We start from the raw sequence: 18,036 nt of genomic DNA, 5'->3' as shown, positions 1-18,036 counted from the left end.
CTCAGGAATAATCTTAGAAAATATTTCTTTACAGGGAGGGTAGTTGATGAATGGAACAACTTCCCAATGTAAGTAGTGGAGACAAAAATGTTATCTGAATTCAATAAAGCATGGGATAAATACAGGGGATCTCTGAGGATGTGATGGGAATGATAGGGCTAGATAAATTGGATGAATGGGCAGACTAGATGGACAAATGGTCATTTTCTGCTGTCATTTTCTATGTTTCTGTGTTTCTAGAGCCATTCCGTATTTATCTCTTCCACCCCACTCATGATTTTTTTAAGTTCAAGCAAGTTTTATTGATGTATAAGAGCAAAGCATTAGAACAAAACAAACAGAACCATTGCTTGGATACACAAGAACACACAATAAAGAAGGTGGCATAGGTCAGTAAAAAGCCCAAACTTAAAATCATACAGATATCAAAGGTGTTCAATATATCTCTGAACAGAGTCCCTTACTTTCAGAAGTCATAAAAGCATGGTCAGTTTTCTCAGTAGCTGCAACTTCACATTTATGTGTAAAACAAACTGCTTTCCACCAGAACATCATAATGAGAAGAGAAAACTCTTTCCAGCATTCCAGAAAATGTTGACAAGCAGAATATTCAAAATTTTCTTAGCAGGGAAAGAAAGAATCTGTTGGAAGAGTGTAGATTTTAAAATAAGGTTTAAGGTTTATTTATTTTTATACCGTCATTTCAGTGGAACCATCATAATGGTGAACAATAATTAAAGTAAGAAAATACAATACATAATCAAATCATAAAACGTAATAATCAGAAAAACATAAATTCTAAAATAAACTTAAGTTAATCAATTAAAACAGAAAGATAATAAAATAAAATAGGATAGCAATAAGAAATGAATTGCATCCCTAGTATTTTACAAATAGCATCCCATACATTACACCAAAAAGGTTGCACATTGGATCAAAAGAATAAAATGTTTTCCATCATCCGACATACAAAACCAACATCATTTGGAAATGGATGAGTTAATTTTATGCATCCTGACTGGAGACCACATGGCACAATGAGCAAGAAGAAAATTAGATTGTGTTGTAGAATCCAAAAAGGAGCAACGACTTTCGTCCACAAATATTCCCATTGACTTCCAGACAATGTCAGCATTTCTGGAGTCAGGGAAATCCACCTGAGGAGTGGCCCGGGAAAGGCAGGACTTTGGGCTGAATAAGGGCCAGTCTTCTGCTTAGTCAGCCCCTCCCTGGCAGGTTGAGCCCTTGAGATCTGGGGGCCAGTAGGTCTTCGCTGCAGTAGTACATAATAGTGAGTCTGAACAAGCCAGAACCAGTGTATACAAAGCAAGGCTGGGCTGGAAAGGCAAGGCTTGGACAAGACAAGGCTGAAGGCAAGGTTTGGATGAGGTGGGCAGAGATTGACAGGCTGGATGAGGCAGACAGGGCTTGGTACACAGAGGCAAGCAATACTAGGTACTGGGCGAAACCTGTAACTAGACAAGACGCAAGCTAAGGCAAGGCAAGGACAGGTCTCTAGTACATGCCGGACTGGACAGGATACTGAAAAGACAGGACTGGCAGGACATGTCAAAACTAACCAAGGACAAGGCCAAACAAGCAGACTAGGGCAACACTTAGACAAAGCAGACAAGGATAGCACATAAAAAAAGAACATATGAGCCTGAGGGCAACAAAGCAGGAGGCCACTAGGCAATAGAAAAGGCCTGGATAGGCCCCAAGGCAGAGTACTTGACACCATGAGAATAAAAAGGAAATTGGCAAGGCTGGGTTACATAGGGATGAGACTTGGATGTGGCAAGAACAATGAGGAGGAGTGAGGAGGAGCTTAGCAGAGCTAGTGATGAAGCTTATTGAGGGCCTCGGCTGGTTGGGAGGCATCGTTGCAGATGTCAAGAAGATAGATAAGTCTGAGTAGCAGACAAAATCCTAACAGACAAATACATTTTCAATTCATGCCCCCAGAATTTTTCACCTCCCTAGACTTAGGACTCTGGGTTTGTTTCAAAATTCTATAAAATCCGATGCCACATGACCCAGCGCTACAAGCTTTATGTAGCTACTGACTGCATCCAGAGATTTTGCCAAATCATTAAATACCCACCTCCAAGAGAGAATAGAGATGTGCATTTGTTTATCACGAATTAGGCAATTTCAATGAAATTGCCTAATTCATAGTAGTTCACGGGACCTGAACCACGAAACAGATTTTCCCCAAACTTTGGGGAAAATTCGTTTTTCAGGTTAGTACGGGGGAGAGGGGCACATTTATTAAAAAAAAAAAAACAAAACACCCCAACCCTTCAATTTTATTTTCTTACAAACCTCCACCATCCTGATCCCTCCCCAAGACTTACTAAAAGCCCTGGTGGTCCAGCGGGGTCCCGCAAACAATCTCTCCCTCCAGGCTGTCAGGCCTGCTAGAATCAAAATGGCGCTGATCGCCCTTTGCCCTTACGATGTCACAGGGGCTACCGGTGCCATTGGTTGGCCCCTGTCACATGGTAGGAGCAATGGACGGCCAGCGCCATGTTGTGCTCCTACCATGTGACAGGGGCTGTCCAATGGCACCGGTAGCCCCTGTGATATCGTAAGAGCAAAGGGCCATCGGCAACATTTTGATTCATAGCAGGCCTGACAGGCCGATGGCCCAGAGGTAGAGATCACTCGCGGGACCCCGCTGGACCACCAGGACTTTTAGTAAGTCTTGGGGAGGGATCAGGATGGTGGGGGGTTGTAAGAAAGTAAAATTGAAGGGTTGGGTGGTTTTTTTTCAATTCTTTTTTTTTCCTGATTCTTTTTTTTTTTTCAATTTGCTTTCCAACTCATTTTCCCGATCTGCGCCGACAAAAAGCAATTTGGCGAAAAACAAAATTTTTGACGAAGTGCCCGAACCAAAATATGTCCTGATACGAAAAAACGAAGCTCATCTCTAAGAGAGAATGCAATGATTTATTTGTATCCACTGTGTTGTGTTTGTTGCATTGTGGACCCTTGGCCGCTGTGGAGATGACTCCGCCCATAGGGAGGGGTCCTGTGGAGAACCACAGTAATAGGCTGAACTCAGATAGCAGACACAGTATGGATGGATGGCTTTATTGTACTGCTGTAGATAGATGATGTAGGCGGGAAGGAAAGGCACTGATATCCACGAGGTTCCAATACGTTCAACAGGCTCGGATGTATAATCTCACCCAGATGTTCACAATAGGCAGGAGCCCGCAGTGTAGGTAACGCCTGGCTGGTGGGTGGAGCAGGAGTACCAGATCGTAGAGGTACTCACAGGAATGAAGGCGTCTTCCTGATGATGAAATGGTAGGGCCAAAGGTCCGTGGTGCAGGAAACAAAGGCTGGTAGGCCCTCGAGGAGCGAGTACCTGATAGTCCGATATCCTGAAATGGAGAAGAGAGAGAGACCCCCAAGGAGCAGTTGTCTTAGTTAATAGAGGCCCTGAAGGGTAGTTGGAAGCGAGAGACCCCCGAGGAGCGGGTGTCTAGAGCTTCTAGAGGAGCGAGGCCCTTGGAGTGAAAGCGGCGTCTAAGCGAGCAGTTAGAGTAGCTAAACCAATGTCTTTGCTAATTCAAAGGTGGTAGCAAGGGGAGGCTTGATATTCCCGGAGGTATTGACGTCATGTGGTGGGGCCGCCCCCGAGGTTCTCACCATGAGTGAGCATGGCAGACTGGAATGCCCATGCTAGGTTGGAGATGCTGAGACCCTGGGCACTCAGCACCAGAGGCAGCCATCTTGCCCAAGGAGAGAGAAAAAGTAAGAAAAGAGGTAAGGCAGAGCGGTCGCAGCCATCTGCAACTGATGGACACAACACACTGAAAACAGCAATAGGGTGTAAGGTTGTGCACAAGACACAGTTCCTGAAAAGACATCAATTTGTCATTAATCAATTACATGGTTGAGAGAACATATGCCTTGAGTCATCCAAATGGGCCATTGTACACATTCCCAGTTAATCTGAAATACAGGATTATCCCATAAGGGAATATTTTTAGACTGACCCCATTTGCTTAACATAACTTTTTCAAGACGAATAAAGGCATAGTAAATAGAGTGCAGAATGGGATTGTCATGCTAAACTATTGCATGAAGATAACATAAGTTCAAAGCAGCAATAGTTGTCCTCACAAGCAGAAGCCAAGCAGGATAAAATGTCATATTATCCTGATCCAGCCACTGGATCCCTTGCCTTAAACTAAAAGCATTATGGTAAAGGAAGAAGTCAGGTCAATTAATTCCCAAAACGTTTTAAAAAGTTTCATTTTGCTTAGACCATGAGGGGAAGCTTTTTCCACCACAAAAATTGGTTCAAAAGTCTTTCAAGTACCTTAAAAGTGATAGTGAAGTAACAAATTAAAAAGTTATAAAACAAAGGAAACAATTCACATTTCAATAGATTCAAACCTCCTCCACCAAGACAAAAATAATGGGGACCATTTTGTCACAAACTCAGGTCATGATATAGTTGATGTTCTCCTCCAAGGTAGAATCCAGATTATATCTAATACTAGTGGTACCCGGCCACGCGTTGCAGTGGCAGAGTCAGGTTCTTTACCCTCCCTCCCCGTTCCCCTTGCTCATTTACCTCAGTCACTCATCCTCCTCCCCCTTGGTCACTCACCCTCCCTTCCCTCCCTTGTCCCCACTCCAACTCTCTCCCCTCACACTCACCTCTCCCCTTATTCTCCCTCCCCTGACACTCACCTCCCCCCTCATTCTCCCTCCCCTCACTGTCACCTCCCCCCACCTACTGCCTACCCTTCAGATCAGAAAACCTTTGTCTTTCTATTTCTGTGGGAACCCCCCCCCAAGCCCCCCTCCCAATCCCAACCCTTTAAATCAAATAATAACCCCCCACCCTCCTGCCCCCTCCCAAGACCTGGGAAATTAAAATTGTTGGTGCTACATGTGGTCTGTCCCTGGATGTCTGTGCGCATTATGTAGCCAAATAGGGGAGTGCCTAACCAAATTTGCACTTCCAAATTTGTTTTGTGGTCTGGGGAGGGCTATTTTGGTGCGTTCCTGAGATGGTGCAAGTTTAGTGTATTTATTTGTGTGTGAACCTCCCCCTTTCCCAAAAACAACCCTATGAGAAAAGTTCTCTTAAACTCACCACCCCACACTCTCCTGCCCCCCCTCCCCCAGCCCTGCGAAAAACAGTAGCCCACCCCCCTGCCCCCCCAGAGTTGTTGAATGAATGAAACCTGCCCCCCTCTCGTGACCCCTCCCCAAGATGTTTGCAATAAATTCATTACCACCCCCCCCCACCCTCCAGACCCCCCCGAGACCTGATAAAAATGTCAGTCGGTGGAGCGGGCGTTCAGGAGCGGTCCGAGAGTGATGTATTGGCGTTGGTCCGTCGGCTGCGAGCACTGAAACGGGTTCCGACGGCCCTTTGCCCTTACTATGTCAGTGGGGTGGAGCAATGGCAGCGGTAGGTCCTCTGACATAGTAAGGGCAAAGGTCCGCCGGCTGCCAGTCCTGAAAATGGCACCAAGGGGCCCTCGCCCTTACTATGTCACATGGGCGACTGCCGCCATTGGTGTCCCCGAGTGGCATAGTAAGGGAAAGGGCCGTCGGCGACATGTTGATTGCTGGCAGCCGACGGCCGTAGTGCAGGAGATGAGTCCCGGACCGGTCCTGGCCCCCCGCTGGAGTCACCCGGACTTCTGTCAGGTTTTGTGTGTGTTGTGAGGGCCTGGGAAGTAAATACATTTGGCATGTGTTTGGGGGGGGTGTGAGGAGGGTGGTTTTGTGTGTGTTGGGAGGCTGTGGGAAGTAAATCAATTTGGCATGTGTATGGGGGGGGGTTGTGAGGAGGGTGGTAGGTGCATTTTATCTGTAAAGGAAATAGTTATCTTCAGCGAAAAAAGTGTGTGAATGTGTTAAAATGGAAGTGAAACGTGGACCTGGACTGGCGAAATGATTAGTGTAGCGTGTGTTAGTATAAGGTGTAACAGATGGCGCTTACGTCCAGCAGATGTCGCTGTTTTCTCAAAAAATTTTTAAACCTATTTTACCTGTCACAGGTGTGACATGTCTGTAATGTAAGTACAGAAGAACCTTCCTGAATGCGAAATGAAGGTTGTGTCCATATTTGGAAGCAATCGGTTCAGTGGTTTCTGAGATTAGCAATTTTGTCCAAACTATTTAACATCTTTATTTATATAGATATAGATAAATTCACAAGTGTTTGAAATCTCTATGTTTCCATTGAAAGGAAAAGGAATTAAACATTTCCTTTATAAGAATAAATATTAAGAGGTATTATTCAGATTTGCTTCAGTTTATTTTATGTTCAGACAAAATATCAAAGTCCTAAATTAACTGCAATAAATTGGGGCCAGTATTTTCTGGGAAGGAAAGGTACAATAAAATATCATGTGCATAAAGATAAAGCTTATATTTGTGATCATCCAGAACAACCCTGAAATTGAGATGAATGATGAATACCTATAGTCAGGGGTTCTAAAACTAAATTAAAAAGAAGAGGGGAAATCAGGTACCTTAAAACCTTGAAAATGAAAGATTTGAGATACCTCCTGCTGCCCGAAGGGTGGGATGGAAAACAATGGGCCTGGTCAACTTCAAAAGGAATTTGAAAAGTGATATCTAAAAGATGTGGAATGAGATCCTCAATACATTTAATCGGGTTAGTGTTTTGCATTCCTTCAAGCAAGCTCATGAACCAGATACTTTTTCATCTACTGTGGCTGTTGGCCTATTCTAGATCTCATTTGAGTTCTGCAATATGCTTGTGATCCTTCTCCGCCGGTAACAAATTATCCTCCATTTGTGAGATTCTCCCTTCAACTGCATCTATTCATAGATGGCAAGATGCAATAGAAGCTGAGAGCACCTCTAAGTTGGATTTCAATTTGTGAACAGTTTCACAGTTAGCTTTCAGGATCTCCTTTAAATTAATAAGCTCTGCTATTACAGGGCAAGGAGATCTGGATAATCTTTAATAGGCATCATCTTGGATGGGGACAGAGGATTCTGCTTGGACCATTTCATGCCACTAGACTCCACATTTGCAGCGTCAATTTTATGTTGCCAATTGCTAGACATGGTAAGGAGCAATAGCTTATCTCTGGAGAGTTTCACCAGTCCCCTGAATCAGCAGGACAATACTAATCTTGCAGAGTAATTGGAGCAAAGTCTCTATATGGCCATCCTCTTCTTTTGCTCCCTCCACTCATGTTTTTATAAACCTCTATCAAATCCCTAAGTTGCCTCTTCCCCAAGATGAAGAACCTTAATCTGTTTGTGGGTCCCATATCATTTCTGAAGCTTTCCTCTAAACCAATTTTATCCCTTCAGTCTCCTTATACAGTCTCTGGAACTGTATATGGTATTCTAGGTGTACTGGGTTTCACTAGTGATCTTTTGATTTCATTTCTCTATTGCTTTTTTTTACATTTACTTGAAATCTTCAGATCTGAAATGACCTCTCTTAGGCCTCTTTTTTGTTTAATAATAACCAGTTTTGTCCTTCCAATTGGTAAGATGGTAATGGATTTTTTGCTTTGATGTCCTATTTCCAAATCCTTGCTCATTCTTCCAATATTTTCAAGTTCCCTTTCACTTTGTCCACCCTTTCTGCTATATGTACCTTGTTGCAGTTTTTTGTTTCATCTGAAAGCATAATTTTTCTCTCAGAACCAAATGCCACTAAAAGATATTGAAGAGAACTGGCCCTACCTGTTGCGGTTCTGGCCGCGAGCACTGCGGCCAGACCCTTACCTCCGGGCTCCCAGTCCTGCTCCCGCTTCCAGAGGGCTGGTTTGCGACCTGTTTGGTGGCGTCCCCGCTGGGGTTGCCCGCTGCAAGCTCTCCCATGGACGCCCTGCTCCTAGGCACGTGCGCAAGCCACTTGGGCGCTTTTCTAGGCCGTTTCCCTCCAGAGCTGACTCTGCCCAAATCCTGACGTCAGACGCCGCGGCCTTGATAAGCCGGCCGCGGCCATCCAATCTTTGCCTTGCAACTGGTTAGCCTCCTGGATCTCTGTTGCGTTGTGCCCCGGAGCGACTCGTCTTGTTTCATCGCTCCGTTCCTGCTTGCCTGCTACAGTATCTGCCTGGTTCCTGCTTGCCTGCTACAGTACCAGCTTGCCTGGTTCCAGTACCTGAGTCTTGCTACAGTTCCTGCCTGGTTCCTGCTTGCCTGCTACAGTACCTGCTTGGTTCCTGCTTGCCTGGTTCCAGTACCCGAGTCTTGCTACAGTTCCTGCCTGGTTCCAGAACCTGAACCCAGTTACAGTATTGCTACTATCCTAGTCTGGTTCCAGTTACCTGTCCTAATTCACTACCCACCTAAGTCCCAGCGGCCGGGCCCCTACGGGCTCCTCCCGGGGGGGGGGCTTCGGCTTCCAAGGGTGAAGCCACCTAAGTCCCAGCGGTTGGGCTCCTACGGGCTCCTCCCGGGGGAGTACCAGCTTTCAGGGTGAACAGCATCTACGTCCTGCCTGAACATCTGCTTCCCAGCCTGCTATTCAGTAGAGACATTGACCATCTTTCCCAGTCTCCAGCAGGTCGGCCCAAGGGTCCACTAAACAGAGACTTCCATAACACTAGCATCAAGTTCTTAAGTATTCCACATTTGTCAGAATTAATTAAAAAAGAAACTATTTCTTTCAGATTTATATTTCATCTTTTAGTTACTTCAAAGCAGAATACATTCACGTACTGTGGGAATTTCCCTGTCCCCAGAGAGCTCACAATCTACATTTTATTCCTGAAGTAATGGAGAGGGAAGTGAATTGCCCAAGTCATAACAGTGGGATTTGACCTTGGTTTCCATTGTTTATAACCTTCTACTCTAACCACTAGGCTACTCCTTGTACAAACAAGCAAACACTGTAGAAGCCCAAATTGAAAACAGTGGTATCAAGGAATTTAGATAGTGCTGTTGCTTTAGGATAAATCTAATTTATATGTTAGAGATGTGACTATATTAGCATATCTTCAGTCCTCTGAGCTTGCATTTATAGGTGACTTCATTGGTGATTGCACAAAGTACAGTAGATGAATACCTGTATGTATTTTATCTTGTAAAAAAAGATCACCAGTGATTATCAGCAAATTGCAACTATTCTTGAACTGAACATAGCAGTAAAGTGGTCCATATTCTGTAGTGCATTTAGCAGTTTAGCTACCTGAGTAACGTTACCTGGATAACATTGCTCATTTATTCAGTAGAACACAACCAGTTAGGCATTAACCACCTACCACACTATAAACTTACATATATATAACTGGATTTAATGTTATTTAATCACATGTGAAATATGTAACTGGATTTACTGTTGTACAATGTGATTGAACTATATTGTAATCTGCTTTGAAGTGACAATCCAGCCATAGAAAGTAGAATAAATCCTAAATTAAATTAAAATTAAATGTAATATTAATATATGTGGATAAAATTCAAGATATCTGGATAAAGTCATCTAGATAACTTGAACTGATATCCAGCACAACCAGACTTACCTGGATAACTTAGCTAGAAAATGAGGGTTAACTGGGTACGTTATCCGTATAAACCAGGGGTGGGCAATTAATTTTCCCATGGGGCCGCATGAGAAATTGGGATGGTTTTAGAGGGCCGGACTAATATAATTAACTCAGTTCTCAATAGCCCTACTTATGAAAAGACAGCAGTTTACCACCAATGCATGTCCTCTGAGAAAACACAACAAATAAGACCGATACAAACGCTTACATGCTAGCAAAATATCTCATCTCGGTAACAGACACAGAGCCGACCTAACATACTCCCAGGATCTGTAGTAATGCACATAAACTAATCCACACACAGTTACACCTGTATTATGGAATACAAAACAGGAGCAACCCTATCTATGAAAAGGCAACACCACAAATATTAAATCAGGTCCTAAAAACCAATACACCTCTTATTAGGAAAACAGAATAGCAAGCAGCTATAGATCCCCACACAGAAATAATTGTAAAACTATACTAATAAGCAGAATAAATGTTTCAAAACAGCTATGAACAGAATAACATCCAACAATTAAAAACTCATAAAAACTATTAAACATTCTCCAAACACCAATAAAATATTTCAAAAAAGCAGACATCACACAATTAAAATGGCAGTCAAGAAAAATAAACTTAAAGCCATCTTTACTTACCCCCTCCAGCAGCTCTCCTACTCCCCTTCCCTGCAGGCCGTGGCACACACCAGAAGCAGCAGTAGAAGCTAAGCTCTATACTTATGGTCCTCTTCCTTAGTGCCCATGTCTCTCACACACACACCATACCAGTCATGCCCCCATGACCAGTTTCTGTCTCTCACACACCAATCATCTCCCAAACAGTCTTTGGCACACACACCAGCCACCTTCCTGAACAGTTTCTCTCATGCCATACACACACATACACAGGCTTCCCACTCCCGTGTTCTTCTTACATATATGGGCTTCTCACTCTCATAATCACTTTCTCTGTCTCTCTCTCTCTCACACACACACACACACCCACACACTCACTCACCAGTCTCTCACTCCCATGCTTGTTCTCTCCACATGCACAGGCTTCTCATTCCCATAATCACTTTCTTTCTCTCTCTCTCTCACACACACACACACACACACGCTCACCAGTCTCTCACTCCGATGTTCTCTTTCAGATATACAGGCTTCTCCCTCCCATGATGTGTCTCACACACACCCAGGTTTCTCACTCACATGCTCACTCTTCACATGCACAGGCTTCTCATTCCCATAATCACTTTATTTCTCTCTCTCTCTCTCTCACACACACACACACCAGTCACCTGATCTCACTCATGCATACACACACACACAGGCTTCCCACTCCCAAGTTCTCTTTCAGATATACAGGCTTCTCCCTCCCATGCTGTCTCACACACACCCAGGTTTCTCACTCTCATGCTCACTCTCTTCACATGCACAGGCTTCTCATTCCCATAATCACTTTCTCTCTGTTACACACACACCAGTCTCTCTCTCATTTCCATGCTCGCTCTCCACTGCACAGGCTTCTCATTCTCTGAATCACATTCTTTCTCTCACATTCACACACACCAGTCTCTTTCTCTCACACACACAGTCACCTTACCAACCAGTCTCTTGCTCTCATGCATGCACACACACACACACACACACAGGCTTCCCACTCCCATGCTGTCTCACACACACCCAGGTTTCTCACTCTCATGCTCACTCTCTTCACATGCACAGGCTTCTCATTCCCATAATCACTTTCTCTCTGTTACACACACACCAGTCTCTCTCATTTCCATGCTCACTCTCCACGTGCACAGGCTTCTCATTCCCTGAATCACATTCTCTCACATTCACACACACCAGTCTTTTTCTCTCACACACACCGTCACCTTACCAAGCAGTCTCTCTCTCTCATGCATGCACACTCACCCAGGTTTCTCACTCCCACAACACCAGGCTTCTTACGCTCATGCTTTCCCACATACCCAGACTTCTCACTTCCATGCTTTTTCTCTCTCACACACACACACATCAGTCACCTCCCTGACTAATGTCTCACACTTTCACATACACATCAGTCATCTCCCTGAGCAATCACTTTCATTGTTTCTCACATACACACACACATCAGCTCTCTGACCAGTCAATCACACACAGGCTGGCTGGCTGCTTCTCTCTCTTTCTCACTTCCTCTCCCCCCCACCGGAGCACAAATGGGAGCTGCAGCAGCCCCCGAAGGCCAAGAAAGAAGAATCCCATCGGCCGCAGGAGGCTCATGCTGCTGACTCCTTTCTCGATTACTGGCTGCTTCAATTGCTTGGGGACCGATGCTGCAGCCGACGCAGCACGGCTCTTTCTCCTTCCCGCGCACCGCTCTGTGTATCACTTCCTGTTCCGGGTCACGGGAGGGGGGGTGCAGGCGCGGGAAGAAGAAAAGGCCAGCCGCGGGTGCCACAGCTTCTAACACTGCTGCCGTTCCCGCTGGGCTTGAACGTGCTGACAGCCCAGCGGCAACGGCAGCGGGAGAGACTGGGAGCGCGCGCCGCGGACCGGTGGTTGGGGACCCCTGAAAAAGACCACGAAAGGCGGAACTGGTAGGTAGGTAGGAAAGAAACTCGAGCGAAGACACGCTGCCCGATTGGCCGGTGCTGGGCAAGGCTTGCCCAGCACCGGCCAATCGGGCAGCGTGTCTTCGCTCGAGTCACTCCCTCCCCCCCCACCGAACGCTGTAAAAAAAACAGTTCATTCTCCGCTCCCTCGCTCCCCGATTGGCCGGCCAATCGGGGAGCGAGGGAGCGGAGAATGAGGCATTCTGCCTTCCCTTGCAGAGGGAAGGCAGCGTGCCTCATTCTCCGTCTGCTCTCAGCAGTGGGCGGGCCTGTCACAGACCGTAGGCGGGCCGGATTCAGCCCGCGGGCCGCCCCTTGCCCAGGTCTGGTATAAACTTATCTAGATTTAGGTACTCATATTATGTGCTGAACACTGAAAAGCAGTGCTTGCTATCAACATTTTTCCTCCACTTACTCCACCCCTCTGGCCACCTAAACTCAGGTGCCTAGTAGGGATGTGCAGAGCAAAATTTTATGTTCATATTTTTTATGTCCGAAAGGGGGTCCCACTTGCGGCCAATATGGACATAAAAAAAATCCAATGAGTTGGGTATATGTACATATGTGCAAAAAAAAAAATTAAACCCCCTCACCCTCCTTAATCCCCCCCCCAGACTTACCACAACTCCCTGGTGATCGAGCGAGGAGTGAGGACGTCATTTCTGCAATCCTTGGCGAGAAGCATGTGACGTCGGTGGCACGTCGAGTGACGCGGCGTCACGTGATTCCCGGCTCGTTCGCGCCTGACGGCTCGTTCGGCCCAAAAAGAACTTTTGGCCAGCTTGGGGGGGCCTCCTGACCCCCCCAAGCTGGCCAAAAGTTCTTTTTGGGCCGAACGAGCCGTCCGGCGCGAACGAGCTGGGAATCACGTGGCGCCGCGTCACTCAGACGCGACGTCACGTGATTCCCGGCAAGTTCGCGCCGGACGGCTCGTTCAGCCCAAAAAGAACTTTTGGCCAGCTTGGGGGGGCCTCCTGACCCCCTCAAGCTGGCCAAAAGTTCTTTTTGGGCCGAACGAGCCGTCCGGCGCGAACTTGCCGGGAATCACGTGACGTCGGCGTCACGTGATTCCCGGCTTGTTCGCGCCGAACCAGCCGTCCGGCGCGAACTTGCCGGGAATCACGTGACGTCGCGTCTGAGTGACGCGGCGCCACGTGATTCCCGGCTCGTTTGCGCCGGACGGCTCGTTCGGCCCAAAAAGAACTTTTGGCCAGCTTGAGGGGGTCAGGAGGCCCCCCCAAGCTGGCCAAAAGTTCTTTTGGGCCGAACGAGCCGTCCGGCGCGAACGAGCCGGGAATCACGTGACGCCGGCGTCACTCGACATGCCGCCGACGTCACATGCTTCTCGCCAAGGATTGCAGAAATGGCGTCCTCACTCCTCGCTCCATCACCAGGGAGTTGTGGTAAGTCGGGGGGGGGGGGGATTAAGGAGGGTGAGGGGGTTTATATTTTTATTTTGGCTCAACAATCGCGATTTCCCACATATCGAACATATCTATGTTCGATATGTGGGAAATCCGATCGTTTATGTCGAATCAATTTTTTAAGTAAAAAAAAAATATGAGTTGCGTTTTACTAATGCGGTCAATCCGAATGCACACCCCTAGTGCCTAGTGAATCGGCCCAAGTGACTCAGCCGCTGGTCAGTTTTCAAAGGGGCCAACTTAAGGTCTTCACTCCCTAAGTTATGCATCTAAACCCTTTCAAAGTGGACCCCTTAGTGAATCAAGCCCTTTGTCATGCAATGTTTAAATTATTAAATATGAAGTACTGAGAAATGAGCAGGTAGTACACTCCGGCGGTTTTCAATGCCTAAATGCTTATAATGTAGTTTTCTTTGCATGTGAAAGTCCACTAGCACCGAACAGTCATAGAATTTGTAGGGAAATAATAAAAGATTTCTAGGGAAGATGTTGGAAACAGGATGCTGGGCTTGATAGACCCTTGGTCTGACCCAGCATGGCAATTTCTTATGTTCTTATGTTCTTGTGTTAATTAAATATCTTTCTTATTTTTTCCCATTATTCAGTTTTTTAAATGTATTCATCAACATGCCAGACATTGTAATGTCGATATAGTAATGTGAGCTTGCCCTGCTTATTTGTTATTTTTTGCCTGTGGAATGTGCTAAATATGCAGCATTGATAAGGGAAGCTCTTCATTTATCTGTAGAGCAGCACAAAATTGTTATTGCCTTGCAACATCACAAGCTCCTCCATGCTGCTGCTTCTTTCTTTCAAGCCTCTTCCTCAAGGGCCCTCCTTACATTTTTTCCTATTTCTCCTGAGCCTGCCACCTTGCATAGCGCTGATTTTAGTGCTACCCTATCTATATCTTTTTCTTGTGTCATTTAAAGTTTTCTATTTCTGTAGTTACACAATATTGCTCAAGATTATTTTGAATAGCCAGTTAAACTGAATCAAAGGCTTTTGGTCTCTTTTAAGGTAATATCTTTGCAAAGTTAAATATAGAGTTGTAATACATTGTTTTAAGCTGTGACACTCTAATGCTGCCTAAAGAAATAAGGTTTAGCAGGTAACTGACACTGTTGTGTAAAAGGTTTTTTCCTAGGTGCAGTAGAACAAGTCCTAACCTTGCCTTGTGACTTGCTCTGTCATTTGATTTACAGTTTTACTAAAGAATGCAAAAAGAGAAGATTCTTTCAGAGACTGTGGCGATCTGTATCAAGCTGGTTTTAACAAAAGTGGGGTCTACACGATTTACATTAATAATGTGTCAGAACCGAAAAAGGTAAAGAAATTCAGTACATCTTTTGATATCGTATTTTTCTTCATTTATTAAACAATAAATTGCACAGCTTACTTAGAAGTCTGAAGACTTGTTTACTCATAGTTCTAGTTTGGCTTTTCTAGTTAGTGGTCCCCTGTTAAACACTTTTATTCTCCCAAGATTCAAACATCAGTAGTACTGGTTGCTAGGGAAGAAAGACAGTACTGCATGGTGGATGCTGAAGGGCATCAAGCTAGTGCTAATCATGTCAGCAGTAGCACTGACTTACCCTACACTGCAACAAGATGAGCAAGTTATATATTATTGAAGGAGTTAATTAATTAATTAATCAATTAATTAGTTAATTAAAGAGGCATTGGGAAATTCCAAGGCAGAGGCAAAATTATCAACCAGTACTGTTTGATAAATGAACAAACCTCCTTATAGTGTTTCTGATGGTTCAAATTGTCCTTACTTTTATTAAGAACTTCTATGTCCAGAATGTCCCTTGTGCAGGTATGGGGGAGGGGAGGGGGGCAGAAATTAATCAAGGCCCTGAGCATTGTTCAATTTATATTTAAGCAGTAAAGTCTCTTGTACACTGGATGCTGGATGCTTAAAGTGATTTACAACCTAACTTTACTGATTAATGATGGAAAATTGGTGAACGTATTCATTTACAATTTCTTATTCAACACAGCTCATTTATACTGTAGATCTTATCCAGTAAATCTTTGCCTTGATAACATTAATTTGTGCTGACATTATTGATTGTTTTGAATTGTTGATGTAGTTTTAAAGCTCCCTCCCAAAGATTCAGTGGATAGGGCTCTTAAGTCCAATTTAAGTGTCATAGATTAAAGTCCCAGATCTCATACCTTTATCCTGCTGTACTTGAAATTACTTCTTACTTCTTATACATTCTCCTCGCAGTCCTTGATGATACCTGGAGAGTACCTCCTCACTCCTCAATATCTAGGTGGTATTGTAAGAGTTAACACCGGATGGGTGCCACTGGTATTCTCCAAAATCACTTCTCCTCTTCTCAGGAATTCATCCCCTGCAGGACTTCCAAGAGTCTACCGGATCTCTCTCAGCAAGAAATCCCAGACTCCTTGTGGCTGTTAAGCAATGAGTCCATGGAATCTGGGGAACTCAGGCAGATGTTGAAAAATAAAATTAGCTTTCACTATTTTGATTGTACTCTATATTCATTTGGTGACATAAGAATTGAAGTTCACCTTACTTCTGTTTATCCTCCTTTGTTGTATTACATGGATGAGCAATAGCATATGCTTTATCATGCTTTACATTCAAAATAGACAAAACAACTGGAAAAAGTCAGAGAGGATAACTTTAAAAATAGCTTGGGAAAGTCACTTTACCTTCCATTGCCTCAGGTACAAACCCAAAGGTGAATTTTAAAAGCCCAACACGTACATTAATTAGGGGATTTACAAATATGTTAGTCTCGTGCTTACTGAGTGGATATTAAAAGCCACCCAGATATGTGTGTACATGCTGCAGCACGCTCATCTCGGAACTTCTCAAAAAGGGGCAGGGCACAGGTGTGGTCTGGGCCGGGCATGGGTGGTACATGGGGGCATTTTGATACCTGAATCAAAAATTTGTGCGCAAATACTTATGTGATCTGACGTGTGCTGAGGTCCCCTGCCGCGTAACTTTACTTCTGCTATAGATGGTGTGTAAATTTAAAAAATATATATTGAGACATCTCTGAAGGGTATAAAGACTCTGGGGGTAACTGGGGGGTGTACTGGCTATAAAACCAGGGGTGGTTGAAGACCTATCAGTTAACTGGGCGAACTGGGGAGGAACTGGTAAAAACAAAGCAATTGCGTTGGCACACTTCCCTTTCAATATGTTCCCACTTGCACAGTATAAATGGCTTTTGCACGCACAAGTGCACATTCACTTAAAATTAGGTGCACTTGTGTGTGCGGCTAAGCTATTTTATAATATGCACACATATATGCGCGTATGTTATAAAATCAGTATGTTCTTGGGCACAGGCCGGGGAACATGTGCACATGTGTACCCACAAACCACTTTGAAAGTTATTGTCCCAGAATGTAAGTTCTCTGGGGAATACCTACAGTATCTGAATGTAATCTATTTTGAGGTGTCTGAAAGGTGGAATATAAATAAACAAAATAAGAGGCAACAAGGTAGAAAGCAGGGAATCAGAAGATAGCAAGCAAGGTGAAGGTTATAGGTAAAAATAACTTTCCTAATATATGCATTATAGCTACAGCAATACCTCTTTTACCCCTAGATTCATTAAAAAGTGTTAATAACACATTGATAACAGCTGCATTAAGAAAAAGGGGTGTGTTTATGGACATTTTACAATTTTCACACCATGTGGTGAGAGAGAGAGAGAGAGAGAGAGAGAGAGAGAGAGAGAGAGAGAGAGAGAGAGAGAGAGAATCTACAAGGCCCTTATAGTAGTTCAGTATTTATATCTCTATAGGAGGGACATCTATTAGGTCAAGGTGAGATGTTGGTGGTGGTTTAGGGTTTAGGGGCCAGTTTTGCATGTAGAATGAGATGTATGAACAGCACAGTACACCTTGGTGAAGATTTGACATCATTTGGAGTGAGAAAAGTCTCAAAAAGATGAAATTTTGTACTATGTTATCTCACCCTAGCTTGATGGACTCTATACTAGGGTGATGTAATATGTTCCCCGATTTTGCTGTTTGTCACAATACATGCAGCAGAATTCTGCTGTATTCAAAGAACCCCAATAGTGTTAGCCAGAAGTCCTAAGTCCTGTTTGCAACCCCAACTGCCACCGCCTTGCTAGACACACCTGATTGATGCGAGGAATGTATAGCCTAACAGACTGACACAATTCCTTGACTGTCACTTTGATTTCTAAATATGTGCATGCACTCTGCCGGACCAAATTAGTTGCTTTTTTCCTGTGTTGCATCTAAATCTTCATAGTTAAATCTTATTCCAACCAAAAAGTAACTATCCTTTATAAGTAGAAATAATATTCCCTACTGTAATGTTCTATTGACTAACATTTTCTTCTGACTTCTCCACAATATTGTTCACAAAGCTCTAGACAGAACAGTTCCCAGAACCAACTGTTGAGGCACTCAACTTATCACTGTTCTTCCTTTAGATTAAGTTTCATTTACCATTACATGTTGCCATCTGTCA

General features: G+C 44.4%; 1 protein-coding gene across 8 annotated transcripts in view; it reads left to right on the top strand.

Annotated features, from left to right (window-relative positions):
- ANGPT1 (angiopoietin 1) overlaps window positions 1–18,036 on the top strand; it is a 749,830-nt gene that overhangs the window by 514,645 nt on the left and 217,149 nt on the right. For all 8 annotated transcript variants that reach the window (XM_029591875.1, XM_029591876.1, XM_029591880.1 and 5 more), the window contains exon 5: window positions 14,741–14,862. In XM_029591875.1, the coding sequence (XP_029447735.1) occupies window positions 14,741–14,862 (122 nt within the window). The remainder of the gene's footprint in view (window positions 1–14,740; window positions 14,863–18,036) is intronic.

The sequence above is a fragment of the Rhinatrema bivittatum genome, chromosome 2, assembly GCF_901001135.1.
Source record: "Rhinatrema bivittatum chromosome 2, aRhiBiv1.1, whole genome shotgun sequence".
Lineage (NCBI taxonomy): Eukaryota > Metazoa > Chordata > Amphibia > Gymnophiona > Rhinatrematidae > Rhinatrema > Rhinatrema bivittatum.
Note: the sequence above shows the minus strand (reverse complement) of the source record. Positions and strands in the feature narration are given on the sequence as shown.